At 53.1% G+C, this 13,159-nt stretch overlaps 6 protein-coding genes across 6 annotated transcripts; 2 read left to right on the top strand and 4 right to left on the bottom strand.

Moving 5' to 3' along the window:
* Positions 1–451: 451 nt before the first annotated feature.
* N7468_008638 (alpha-ketoglutarate dehydrogenase subunit KGD4) lies at positions 452–870 on the bottom strand (the record flags this gene model as incomplete). Its single annotated transcript, XM_058477934.1, has 2 exons — positions 452–735; positions 795–870. The coding sequence occupies 2 exons, from the start codon at positions 868–870 to the stop codon at positions 452–454; spliced, it is 360 nt and encodes a 119-aa protein (XP_058328279.1).
* Positions 871–1,892: 1,022 nt separating this feature from the next.
* On the top strand, positions 1,893–2,768 carry N7468_008637 (mediator of RNA polymerase II transcription subunit 18; the record flags this gene model as incomplete). Its single annotated transcript, XM_058477933.1, has 2 exons — positions 1,893–2,380; positions 2,447–2,768. The coding sequence occupies 2 exons, from the start codon at positions 1,893–1,895 to the stop codon at positions 2,766–2,768; spliced, it is 810 nt and encodes a 269-aa protein (XP_058328278.1).
* A 485-nt stretch (positions 2,769–3,253) lies between these two features.
* Positions 3,254–5,194, top strand: N7468_008636 (putative DNA 3'-phosphatase Tpp1; the record flags this gene model as incomplete). Its single annotated transcript, XM_058477932.1, has 9 exons — positions 3,254–3,344; positions 3,397–3,554; positions 3,629–3,741; positions 3,790–4,095; positions 4,143–4,265; positions 4,340–4,490; positions 4,594–4,654; positions 4,745–4,890; positions 5,030–5,194. The coding sequence occupies 9 exons, from the start codon at positions 3,254–3,256 to the stop codon at positions 5,192–5,194; spliced, it is 1,314 nt and encodes a 437-aa protein (XP_058328277.1).
* A 607-nt stretch (positions 5,195–5,801) lies between these two features.
* On the bottom strand, positions 5,802–7,293 carry N7468_008635 (uncharacterized protein; the record flags this gene model as incomplete). Its single annotated transcript, XM_058477931.1, has 4 exons — positions 5,802–6,332; positions 6,409–6,648; positions 6,711–6,994; positions 7,065–7,293. The coding sequence occupies 4 exons, from the start codon at positions 7,291–7,293 to the stop codon at positions 5,802–5,804; spliced, it is 1,284 nt and encodes a 427-aa protein (XP_058328276.1).
* Positions 7,294–10,060: 2,767 nt separating this feature from the next.
* Positions 10,061–10,545, bottom strand: N7468_008634 (Aldolase-type TIM barrel; the record flags this gene model as incomplete). The annotated part of the gene is made up of 3 exons (XM_058477930.1): positions 10,061–10,264; positions 10,316–10,389; positions 10,440–10,545. 3 exons carry the CDS (start codon positions 10,543–10,545, stop codon positions 10,061–10,063), a joined length of 384 nt encoding a protein of 127 aa, XP_058328275.1.
* Positions 10,546–10,930: 385 nt separating this feature from the next.
* Positions 10,931–11,538, bottom strand: N7468_008633 (uncharacterized protein; the record flags this gene model as incomplete). The annotated part of the gene is made up of 2 exons (XM_058477929.1): positions 10,931–11,361; positions 11,511–11,538. The coding sequence occupies 2 exons, from the start codon at positions 11,536–11,538 to the stop codon at positions 10,931–10,933; spliced, it is 459 nt and encodes a 152-aa protein (XP_058328274.1).
* Positions 11,539–13,159: the final 1,621 nt, after the last annotated feature.

Here is a 13,159-nt window from a genome sequence, read left to right as displayed (position 1 = left end):
GAACGATCAGTGTTGCGCTGCCCAAGGTATAAGAGAAGGGAAAAAGAAAGAAAGAAAGAACACCAAAAAGAACCACCAGCGCCAATTGGGGGAATAGTCCGAAGGGATGAACCCAAAGAAAAGCAAGTAGCGAGGAGCTCAGTCTGAGGTTGCGTGGAGTTCTTCCGAGGATCACAAAGATCCTCGCCGCTCGCTGAGTGTTACTTGAGCCATTGGCGGAGGAACCAACGGCGGCATCCAAAACCCGAGACCTTTTGCATCGAGTCAAGATCCAAGATCGTCGCTCCTTGCCCAACGGCCATTAGCACCGACTCTCGCCCGGTGCCAGTATCGAAGCCCTTCCTTCACTCAACTTCCTCATCAAGAAGTTTCGTACCCCATTGCTTCATGCATTTTGTAGTGAACGCGTATCGTTCAGACATCTCTGCCGGCAGAGGCCGGTCATTTTTTTTTAAGCGAACAAGCTGGCACCGCCAGTCTCAATGGCCTCAATCTCAGCTTGAGACCAGGGCAGACGACCGAAGCGTGCAGGAAGCTCAGCGCGGTCAAAGAACTGACCGGGTTCGGGGCGGACGGGGCCCAGGGAGGCGCCAGGCGTGCCACCGATGGTGCCAGTGAACTGAGCGCGACCGAGAGGGCCGTGCTGCTGGGCCTTTTCACGGTAGGCAGCGAAGGAGTCAGGGAGAGAAGAAGTAGGAGCGGCGGGGTGAACGCGAGGAGTGTGGTCCACGGACTCTGGGACACCGGTTAGCTTTCTGGCCTTCGGACATAGCTCCTGAGGGCATCGAACGTACGAGGAACTGAGCGCTTGCCCACGAAGCGGATCAGGGGAGTCCGGGCGGCATTGCGGAGAGCGAAAGTGGCACGCATGGTGTTATGAGGCTGATAAGTTGTGAGAGGTGGTTGGTGTCAGGAGGAAGAAGAATTCGCGTAGTGTGCGGGAAACAGGTCCGACAGTATCCGAATCGACCCGACGCGAAGTGGACGCGGCTATAGCAAGAAGCGACGGTTGGTTGACGAAGACGAGGGGATCAGGGTGATGACTGGTGAGCAGGCGAGAGGGGCGAAAGGAGTGGTGTGAAGGAGGAGAGGGGAAGGGCCGATTCTAATATTTTTGGCAGTTGGAGGCAGTAGGGGCCGATTTCCTAAAACGGACAACCCGCCTATTCGGCTCGGAAGCGTTTGAAGGTGTGCTGCCACTCGTTTCTTCCAGTCACGCAATGATTTCTAGACTCCCGCCTTTATTGGTTGGCGGCGCCGCGGAGCACCCCACTAGCATCTCTCGAGTCATGCTATGCTGAACTCTCCTCACTCTTCTACGCGGAGGACTCCGTACACGCCACACGCCTTGCTACCGCCCATCCCCGCACCGTCCAACCCGGTGGTTTCGTGGTTTCGCGTCTTCGTACAGGGTACCTCCGACACTCTCCCCGGGGGTTATCTCCGATCCCCTTCCCCAATCCGTCACCCCGGTGAAGCTTCCCCCCCAAATCTCCCCATTGTTCCCCGGAGGATCATATTCGGGCAGTTTAGCTACCGGTGCTGTTCCCCTCAAAAGAGCCGTGGGGCGTTCCACTACTGCATCAGCACTGGCATCGATTGCCTACCTGATACCTCTGTTTTTAAACCCTCCAGATTTTTATGAGAAACGTTGGATAAACAGGAGACCGATTCTGCGCCAAGTGACCGGTTTTCTTGTCTTTTCGTCCTCCTGCAGGGAGGAAGGAGGATGATCCCTCGTGTTATGCAACACCAAAACCATTACTCAATTGACTTGGTTTCCTGCACACATCAAAATCGGACGATCTTGATAAGCTCAGATCCTCACGCTTGGCGGTCATCAGAAGCTTGGACCCTGACTAACACCGTCCCGGCTTCACCCGCCTTCCAACATGCACGAGCTACTGCTGTTCGCCTCGGTCCCCCAACACCAGCATCATGAGCTTCTTCAGCAGCTGGCTGGGCTGACGGCCATGCAGCCCCGCCACGCTCTCGAGCGTCGACTGATTTTCAAGGCCTATCGGAAGCCAGGCCTGGGCGCCTCTCGGACGGGCGGCAGCCAGGATCTGCAGGCCTCGGGTGACCTGCAAAGAGTGACGAAGATGTTGAACGGTGGCATGTTCTACACTCAGGTGGTTGGCCCCGTTGCGGAAAATGACTTCTCGCCATCCGGCCCCGACGCTGATGTGCAGATGTCAGGGACGGAGGGCAACTCGGCAGGCTCGGCAGGCGCCTACGACTACGAACAGCAGCCTTGGAGGCTGGAATTTCGCGATGTGCCCGAGGCTGGTACGCGTTCAGCCGTGACGGCCCGGGTGATGGCGACTGCGGCTCTGCCATGTGGTGATGTCGTGCCTGCCATGAATGCATGGGGTTATCAGTACGTATGGCGTGACGAGGGCCGATCTTTTGATTGTCATTTGCCCGGTAACTAACGTGGCCATAGCTTCGTAACCGAGTATGTCGTTGAGGGTGACATGTTCACCTACGGTGACATTGTCTTGTTCCTTCATCGGGTGCTCCACTATCCTTCGACGAGTTTGGAGGATAAGGAGCCTCGGAAACACCTCCCGGCGTTGTCAGAGATGTCGGTTATGGAGAAGAGCGGGAGCTATGTTCTGCAGGCTTCCATGACCGTGCTGGACGGCAGTAACCAAGAGACGATGAAGACGGCCTCTCGGCATCTGTTCGCGTTGCGGGAAAAGCTGAGATCTGCGGTGAAGCTGGAGATGGCTGATCGCTTGTCTCTAGACACCCGGGCAAAATGAATGATTGGCTGGCACGGTTGACGCGGTTGGTACGGTTTTTTGGGTTGTCTTTATCCGCTGCCAGAATACCCGGAGAGGCAGCCTCCGCGGAGTTTCGAGTCAATGAATGATCCCCACATGAACCTCTACTTTTCATTGCTATCCGATCTTCCTAGACTCTTATAGGCATTGAGCGCCGTCGAGTATAGCAGCTGGTAGACATATGAAGGAGACTGTTAGACGTAAGAACGTTGGTACTAGCTCAATGAATACTCAGTATATTTTCACATGAGTCGTAGAGAGCGCTCGCTACATAACTCGAATCGGATCGATTTGTTCTTTGTGATCGCGATCAATTCTGCCATTTCGGGCGGCTGACCATGTGACTTCGCGAAGCTCGCGTTTGGCGCGTTAACAGGGTCTGAACAGCTCCCACACCAGCTAGAACATTCACCCCGCCGACCGGGGTTCTATTCATCACGCTCGCCTTGACGAAAGCCACCAGGATGGCCGAAGGAGGCGTCAAGCGATCAGCGTCTCCCGCCCGTGCCATCTCGCCGCCTCCGATTCGGCGCAAAGTGGGATCGACGACCAACAGTGAGCTTCGTGCCACCCTAATGAGAGATCTTATTCTGACAAGACTATGAAGAGAAAGCAATAGACTCGTTCTTCACCCCCAAATCCCAAAAGAAACCCGAATCAATCACATGGCGTACCATTGGCACTAGTTTAATCATTGGGAGGTGCGTACCTTCGAAGCCCTCGACCCAGCCGGAGAAGAGCAAGAAGATCGCCGGTTTTGACCTGGTGCGTATGATCGAGCGGAACATCGTGTCTCGGAACATCGGACAGACTGGCTGATGATGAATGACAATGCATAGGATTCAACATTGATCAAGACCAAGTCAGGGAACGTATTTCCCAAGTCGTCAGAAGACTGGAAATGGTGGGATAACACGGTCGAGTCTCGACTCAAGAGCTTGAACTCGGAAGGGTGCGTTTGCTATCAGAGAATCAAGGCAGGTTGGCTGACGACAGAAAGCTACCAAGTGGTCGTCTTCTCCAACCAGAAGATGGTCAAAATCCAAAAAGATATCAAAGCGGGCAAGGCCGACTCCAAGAGCTACGAAAACTTCACCAACAAGATGACGACAATCATGCGAATCCTGGACATACCCATGAGCGTGTATGCCGCAACTACAGACCCCAAGGTCCGAAAGCCGCAGCTCGGCATGTGGCGCGAGTTCATCGACGACTACGACCTCGACGTAAGCGGCATCGACCTGCCCAACTCCTTCTTTGTCGGTGATGCTGCAGGCCGACCAGGAGACCACTCTGCTGTCGATCGGTGAGTTCCCAGCTCCGTCTACAGCGATGCAAGCCTAATGCGAGCAGTGGCTTCGCGAGCAATGCCGGTCTAGCGTTCAAAACTCCCGAGGAATTCTTCCAGGGCAAAGCCCAACAAGTTCCGACCGACCTGTTCGATCCTGCAGACTACATCCAGCCCAATGATAACGAGTCTTGTATGTGACAGTGTGATGAAGCAACCCCTTCCTGCACTTCCCCCAACCCCAACCCGCGCACGCTGACAGACCCCATCAAGCGGTCACCAAGTTCGCCCGCAAACACCCGCTCGAACTGGTCATTTTCTGTGGAAGCCCGGGCGCCGGAAAATCGACCTACTACTGGAAGAATATCCAGCCGCTGGGCTACGAGCGCGTAAACCAGGACCTGCTAAAGACGGTGAGTCCCTAACAAGTCACCTAGTCCGAAGAGACCCGGCGCAAAAAAAAAAAACAACAACAGGAGAAGAAACAAAAAGAACAGAATCCACTGACATGCCCAGCGCCCAAAATGCCTCAAAGTCGCCCGCGAACACCTGGAGGCCAAACGATCCGTTGCAGTGGGTGAGTCATACAAGCTCATCCCCTGGGCATGCAGAGAAGCGTTGGGCATCGACTGATAGCTTACCAATAAACTCCTCCCCCTCCCCACAGACAACACTAATGCAGACGCGGAAACTCGCCTCGTTTGGATCACGCTAGCGAAGGACCTCGGCGTGCCTATTCGCTGCGTCCACCTCCTGTCTCCACCCGTTTTATGCAGGCACAACAATACTGTTCGCGCTGCGAATAAAGAGTTGGTCAGTGGTTCCCCTTCTCCCCTTCTCTCTCTCTCTCTCTCTCCCTGCTACCCTACATGGTCCACGTGGTTTTAACATCCCGAGGAATTGTTGCGGTATGAGCTGTGAAGCTGTGACTAATCGTTGTTTATTTTCGTAGAATCCCGAGTCCCGCGCTTCGCTACCCGGCATTGCGTTCGGCGACTTTAAGAAACGGTACAAGAAGCCCGAGCTTAGCGAGGGCTTCGATGATATCATCGATGTAGAGTTCCGATTCCAGGGCACGCCTGGCGAAGAGAAGGTGTGGCGCCAGCATTGGATCTGAAGCTCTCGCAGTCAGGCACAGTGCTTGGCGCTGTTAGGGCCGTAAGCTCAGGCAGGCCCGAGGCGATGGCCGGCCTGATTCCTTTAGCGAATGAAAAAGCCATCTTTTACCATAAGGTCCTCGAATGACTCGCAGCCCGAAATCTCCATAGAAAATGGTGTATTGTGTACAGACAGTCTCGGCTGCAATGCAGAAGACCGGGCATATATACATACAAAGGAAGAACAAAACAAGCTTTTGGGGCCGTCTTCACAGATCTATTGGATACAAGAGAAAAGAGAAAATGGGGTATATGATAACAAAGGAACGGACGGGCTGGTCGAGAGGTGAGGATCCAGCCCTAAGTAGGAAAGAAAAAACGAGAAAGGAAAAAAACAAGATTTCAAGTAGACTCGTGGTTCTCGAAGAAAAGGAAAGGCAGATCTGCCGAGGAAGTAGTCGGCGATCGGAGTCGTGGAGTCATCATATAACATGCAAGAAAATAGACGTTTAATCGTTACATGACGCTGCCTGACCGGGTCAGGCATCGCGGTATAGTCTATGGTCATTATCGTAGGCAGGGCGCAGGGCGCTAAGAGATGAAGGAGGGTGGCGAGGGGGGTGACAATCAAGGACGCGAGACGAGGTCGTGGAAGAACTTGAAGAAGTTGTTGCGCTTCTTCTCCTTTGGACGGCACGATCCGAGTTCGGTGGGAGCCACGACAGTCATGGGGCCAACGATATCTTCGTCGCCCATCTCGGGGAACTTGGCATTGTCGTGCAGGCGGGGGATCCGCACTTCTTCGCAGGGGTGGATGTTAGACTGGGTGAGGGTGAGGGCGATCCCGTCGATTGCACCGAGGTAGTTGAGGAGAGACTCGTGCTGGAGACGCCACTGTTCATTCACAGAATCCCATTTTTCGCCCGTGAGTTTGTAGATGTTGGATGTAGTGCCGTAGTGCTCGCCGGTGCGGACGAGGTGGCGCGCAAAGTTGCAGCGGGCCATGTCCCAGTCTGCCCGCAGCTGGCGCAGACTGTCGAGGTCGTAGACGGCTGGGGTGTAGGGTTCGGGTTGGATGGTGAAATTGGCGTGGCCGAGTTTGTTGGCCCACTCGTCGTTGGGGTCGGAGAGGGAGAAGGGCACGGAGTCCCCTGAGGACTGTCCGGGCAGTGCTTGCCCGGGGCCGGCTCATCGAGGCGAGTGAGGGCTTGGTGGAGAGGGGTGGCGAGGGGACTCCGTAGCGCGGGTCGGAAGCCATGGCACACTGGAAGGGACCGGGCACGCTGACGTCCGCGACAGAAGGAGATTGGAGAGGGGATTGCACGCGGGAAGCAACCACGAACGAAGGATCGTCACCCATGAAAGGTGGCAGAAGCGGGGTGGTGGCCTGTTGGGTATCGTCTTCTTCGTCCTTCCTCAGGCTGTTGGCGCGGGTGATATCGATTGGGCGCGCCCCAGACTCGCTCATCCGCTCCTCGAAAATCGTGCGAGCAGGCGAGGAGGAATGGAGTCAATGCGAGTGATCGGGCTTGCTACTGGGCTGGCCAACGCCGAGGAAGCTACCGAGTTCGCGCGGGAGCGCAGATCATCTGGGTATGCTTCGCGTTCGGGGCTGGAGCCTGAGACACGCTTGGGCTTCCATCTTGTTGACATGGTCGAAATGTGGGAGCCAATGCGCGAGACGCCCTTCATGGACATGCTGTCTGATCGACGGTTTTCCGGCATGGGAATGTCCATGCCGGTATCAGTGAGGTCATAGCCATCAGCGGTATCCATTGGGAAAGAAGGCTCCTCGGCAGGCATCTCGCAGTCGAAGTGCTCTTCGCGGGGGCATTAGCCTGGCGGGGAATTTCTTATTTTTTTTCAAGGTGGGAAAGAAGCTCGACTTACGGAAATACTGGTCTTCTAAAGAGTCACGGACAGGCTCCTCCTTCACACCCGACAGATGATTGCGGTTGGGACTCTCCATTGCGTTGCCCAGGCCAAGCGAGGAAACGGAGCTCGAGACGCGATTGTGGCTGGAGAAAAGAGAAATAGCCGGGGAAGCAGGCGCAGACGTGAAGGTCGGAGGCTCTAGCGGGTCGAAAGCGTCCGCGTCGGTATGAGACAGTTTATGCATCGTTGAGGGAACCGCGGTGGGTTGGAAGATGGAAGCAGCAGCATAAAGAGGGAAACAACCCTAATTAATGGGCGGCGGTGAGAATGCCAAAAAAGAAAATGAGAGAAAAAGAATAGAAAATGGACCGGCAGACGTGGACCAAACAAGTGGGCGTGAGCTGGCTGGGCAGGAATTTGACGGCAAACGGACGTGATAGATGCGCCTGACAGGGTGATCCCCGCTCTACTTGGTGCGACCTGGAGAGTAAAGGTTATTGCAGAAACGATCGAGCAGAATCGAAGAGATGTGCTGAAGAAGGAACAAAGCCCAGACCCTAAAGCAACTAAGCACTCTTTCGAGCCCCAAGCAGATCCGGATTAGCTCCGACACTAAAAACGGGGCACCTTTTTTTTTTCTTTCTGTTTTCCCTTTCCTTTTTTTCTGATTCTGGAATTTTGTCCGTTGAGACACCCACAGCTACCGGTTTTCCGGAGCAAATGATGCGCTTCTTTCACACGCGACCCCGATGTTCGGGGCGTCTCAGCCAGTCGCTCCGTGCAGTTCCGGGGGTTGACAGCGTCTTCGTCCATGGTTGTTTCCTGAGGGCAGAGCCATGGACCTCCCAAATCTGATTATGAGGATTTGGAGGCCATGTGGCCGAGTAGAATTTTAAAGACTGGTCTAAAAATTAAGCTGTCCGCTAGTGTATACGTCGATTCGATCGGACTTTGCGTTAGAGAGTTCGATGCTGGTGACACATCCAGGTGATAAATCAGCCTTCCATTGCTCCTTCGAGATTCCCGCTCGCCCTCTCTCTTTGTATCCAAGTGGGTTCCCGACTCCGCTCGGCGGCTTCTAGACTTTCTTGTCGGTGGAGGCCGCGGGTTATGATGCCATTTTGCCCCCCATCACTTTCCGGGTGTGGCCCTTTTCCCCAATCACCTTCCGGCCTGGTCTTGGAGGGGATCCAAGCTTAGCTTAATCTATTTGTCTTTTGCTCGAATCCGATTCCTGTTCAGGTCTTCCTGTGTGGAATCAGGGCACCTGAGAGGGTCGCACAAATGCTGCCGAGTAACCCCATAGAATCGCAAAATGACACCCATCAGAACCTTAGACCGAAGGGGTCGTACATGGCCCATCCCGACTCTCACAGCCTGGTCCGATCAGTCGGACCTTGTGCGCCCTTAGCGAGGAAAGCGCTCCAGGGCTACGAGAGAGCCCACATGGCTGAAACCCGTTAAACGGCTCGCAAGCGGGAGGCGAAGGGGTAAATCCACCGAAAAGCAGGAATCACAGAAAAAGCACAGATCAGATTGACCCGGGACTGGTCATCTCTTCTCTCATTTCCTCATTTTGACCAAAAGTCTCGTTCCCACTGGTCGCCTCGCCCGCCAATCAATGCCCTCCGTCCCCGCGACCAAAAAAAGGCTTCCAACCTAATCGTGTGGAGAACCGAGGTCATCATAGCGGGTTCTCTCGGCAATAGGATTTGTCTGCTCTGGAGGTATCGACTGGAGAGCTTGCGCGGGATGCGACTATAGCTCAGGGATGACAATGGAGGAATGTGAACTACTGGTCGCGATAGGAATACTCTGCGAGCGTCGTACCTGTACTCGCGGCCGCCTATTCCTGCGAACCCAGGTCTCCGGCGACCCTCAAAGTGCCATGTAGTATCGGTCTTAGACCCGTCGAGCTATACCAGTAGTATAACAGGCTAGGGTCGACATGTGCCAGTAGTTCTTCCCTAGAAAATAAGGCTCTGGGGAAGAATATCACTGCTGGAATAATCCCCAGCAACGGGTTGGTGGGACAGATCTAATCGTATGCCTTCCAATTTCTTTATGCCTTGTTGCTGCGCTCGATACCTGGTCCATCTCTTGTCTCGGGAGGACCCTGGTTCCTGTCCCACCTCCCATGCAGGAGTAACACATGTGGTCGGCCAGAGACGCCCGGTCAATAGATGGGAAGACGAACTCGTCCTCCATAGAAGGAATCCAAATGCGGTGGCAACGCGCCACATACCTATCGGTGACAGATTGGCCTAGCATCTTAGGTATCTCCATCTTCAAGTGGTGTACCCCGCATCCACGGTGGGTGGCGCGGTGCTCATACACGAGAAATGACGCATATACCGGTCCTCCAGGGCTCTGTCTATCCCAATCACGTAACAGGCCCGGATCAATGGACTGACCCACATCCCCGACTCTAAGTCCCATCAATCTCAACTACTGCATATAAATTCCCGCCTCTCATAGTAGTAGATACTATTACATCCACAAGCCTGATAACATAAGGCAGTATCCAGCGCCACACGCAACCTGCCTATCATTAGCCTCCCCAAAAAAAGGATCAACGATTGTGCAAGGGGGGGGGTGCCCCCAGATATTGCTGGCCATATCAGGGGCCTTATCGAGGATGCTGGGTCGACAGAGCCAATAGAGACACACTTGCCCATGCCAAGGCTGGAATGATACTGTCAGGATACTAAGAGGGTTCATGGCGGCGCAGAGGCTTGGAAAGATTAGCCAATGTCCATGCGGAGGAGTTGAGAACGAGTCTAAGAACAGAGTGCATGAAACGCCGCCCCAACAAGGTTGTATAAAACATCGGGTGCTTGAATAAAGAAGGATGCGGGTTATCGAGCTCGGCTTATCATATGGAGGGGTCATGTCGCCATTTATCCAGGCTGCGTCATTACTGACGATCATCTGTGTTGATGTCCCCATCTCATGATTTGACAATAATTTTGGAAATCTGTCGGTCGCAGGTGTTCATTGTGAATTGCCTATCATGATATCTGGGGTCTATCTCTTGATAGCCTAGTTGACTGGTCCACATGAACAAAGAACGCAATGCTCTGATTGAACGGGATGCTAAAATTAGATCGAGAACCGTAGCCGGAACCAATAAGCTGTCCCTTGGATCCAGAACCCTCCACTTCTAGACCTGGAGGCTCATTGTACATCTGGCGCTCGACTGTGCTTGTATTCACCTAAGATCGCGGTCAGCGTGCGCCACGTGGATTGAAAACAGAGTTTCTTACATGTTTAAGACCCAGCTCATCAAAGGCCCTGGCTCTCAGAAGACACATGCAAATCTTTATCTCATCGGACAAAACTGAAAGAAAGTAAGCTTGTGACCATTTGATCTCATCGAGGGTGACTTACTTTGAAGGACTCCTTCGACGCCCTGCACGCCTCCAGCTGACGGGCCCCAGAGAGCTGCGCGACCGAATCCGACAGCCTTGGCACCGAGACACAGTGCTTTCACCATATCGGTCTCTTGTTTGATGCCCAGACAACGCTTTTCTGGAAAACCCGAGGACAATACCGCTGGATTTCTAAAATGGTGTAAACAGCAGGCGGGGTAGTATCGAGGAATCTGTCTCTGTGGTTGGAAAGAATAATTCCCTTGACTAATGGAGTATACTGTACAGCCAGCAAAGGATCCTTATGTGTCTAGATTCCTTTTTATCAGAATCGGCCTGTCTGTCCTCTTGGATAACCTCTCTAGTATGTTCTGCCATGTGACAAAAGGGTTTGTCCCATAGTAAGCGCTTTTACCCACTCCTCTTTGGAAAGCCTACCGATGAGTATATTCCCGGTTTCCCGGGACCGGCGAATTAACGGTGATAACCACCATCTTAATAGTATCGAGTTTATTGATACGCCGATATATATCCTCGCTCACACTCCGGTCCCCCTTGTACAGACATCTGCCATCCGAGGACCTGATCCGGCCCAGCATTAGCAACAATCTCCTCCGGCGACTGCGAAGCGGTATTGGAAATGAGCTGCACAACGCCGAAAGCCCGAACACGCCGCTGCAATGCCGGCCTCGCCTGCCGGATGCCCGAGCCGGGCTTGGGCAGCTGGCGAAATGTAAATCGGGGAGGTTGACTTTGTGGCCGAGGAAGCTGGTTCTGGTGTGACAGTCTGCGGCGTCGATGAAGACGCACGGCCACAGGAGAATCGAGCGGTAGACTGTCGTCTGTGGCGGAGTAGTAGTAGCTCCAGGCCTTTTCGCTGGCTACTTGAGTGGCGGCTTGCTCGATGTCGTCGAGATTGAGGAGGGCGTTGAGGTTGATGACTTTCGCGGGTTTGGGTAATGCTTCTTCAGATAGGATCTGAGACCTATCGGCAGTATAGTATCACCCAGCAGCTGGCTCGGTTGTTGTGCTGCGCAGATTGTGCCGTTTAGCTTACTCCGCATGAACTTAAGGGGGTTTCATCACATACCCTCGGCTAAAGGAAATATCTTGTCCATGATAGCTGGATGTTTGAAATGGTGAGGCTATTGCGATATAACCGCCTTGCCAAAGATTCTCATCTATGAGGAATTGATTTCCTAAACAAGGTGTTGCAATTCATGATTTGCTCAAAATTGTGGGGTTTAGTCTGAATTACAGCCCTCAAGTCGTTATTCAAGGCTTTTGCCCTGACCAGATCGCCTGTCGCGAGGTTTGTGCAGCGGAAGCTCGTCTTGAATTCCACTCGAATGTGGGGCTTGTCATCACAACTCCCGGATTCGTGATTTGCCAGTTCACGTCGCATGATTCAGGTATAATCAACACGGCAAACTTAAATTTTCCCCAGGGTAAATTTTCTCGAGGGATCTCGAACCTTGGAACATAGTACCTGGATTTACGGCTGCTAACACCTGAGATAGCGAGTCTCCACGCACTTGGTTATGGGTACCTAATCCTGGGGTGTCTTCAGCGCTAGTTGCCCAAGGAAGCTTGGAAGATTTCTGCTCCATATTCCCAAGAGCGCTCGTTGGACTCGCACCACCCAGCCTGGTAGTAACAAAATGCAAAGATCTGTATTCACCAGCAGTTTCAGTCAGGGAAAATAGATAGAATTAACAAGGCTCTACGATCCCAGAATACCGGACAGGAATCAGCTTAGAGAGCCCGCTCGTGATACACGCAAGATAACAGACTTTTGGATGGCAATTTCTCAGGTCGAATCTCCTACCCGTAATAGCTGCACGGAAAATTGGTTCCATATGACTTGGCGAGACACATTGCCGGACGACCATTCAAAAGAGATGATCACTAGTTGAAAGACAGAACATTCGTGAGGAGCCCATGCAGAGTGCTCAATCAGGAACCAAGGCGACTTTCAGCTGAAGCGAATAGGTAAACAGCTGTCACTTACGTCTGTTTCGTCAATTGCGATTCGCCTACCCGCGGCTTATGCGAAAGCATATTAGAGGAATTCTAGTATATCGACTGACATGAGTAGGGGCGCGCGGGAATGATCACTGCGTATGTCTTCGTCCTAGTAGGCACGGTAGTTTGCCACATTATGCTAGCAGAGTTATCGTCGTTGTAAGTGGATCAAGAATACAACTCACAACCGAAAGGGAACCAATATCAGCAAGGAAGTATCAATGGTGCGCAATGCTTACTCCGTCAAGATGGAAGAGGTTTCTAAACCTTATCACGGGTACACCAAGAACGCCCTTGCAGGAATGGCGCTGATTGTACCGGGCGGTCCGTACTTATTGGCTGGCAAATAATATCCGCCTCCTCCGGTGAACGGTATACGCGTGTTATCCATAGAATATTTGGCTTCGACTAACCGTATTACGGACCGGTCGCTTAGATTTACGTAGATGGAAGATGTTGCTCTTCTATCTTGGTGCCAATATTGCAGAAACTAGATTTCTTCCTCCATTGGAGGGCCTCTCAGGATGGCCCTGTCGAGGGCGTTTGAACAATATTTGGATTTTCCAGGGTCTACAACAACAAGCCTGGCATAAGGGACTGTGTTTGGTACTTGCTGGAGGCGATGCTGCTCTGCATGTAGGACTCTCGACTTTACTGATCCCACGGACGATGTCTACACATCTGCGAGCGGTCGATATGAACCGTATTGACGTG

This window comes from Penicillium chermesinum, assembly GCF_028974085.1.
Source record: "Penicillium chermesinum strain IBT 19713 chromosome Unknown utg000006l:1.0-2335141.0:1.0-2336784.0, whole genome shotgun sequence".
Classification (NCBI taxonomy): Eukaryota; Fungi; Ascomycota; class Eurotiomycetes; order Eurotiales; family Aspergillaceae; genus Penicillium; species Penicillium chermesinum.
The sequence above is the reverse complement of the archived record's forward strand: the minus strand, read 5'-3'. Positions and strand labels throughout refer to the sequence as shown.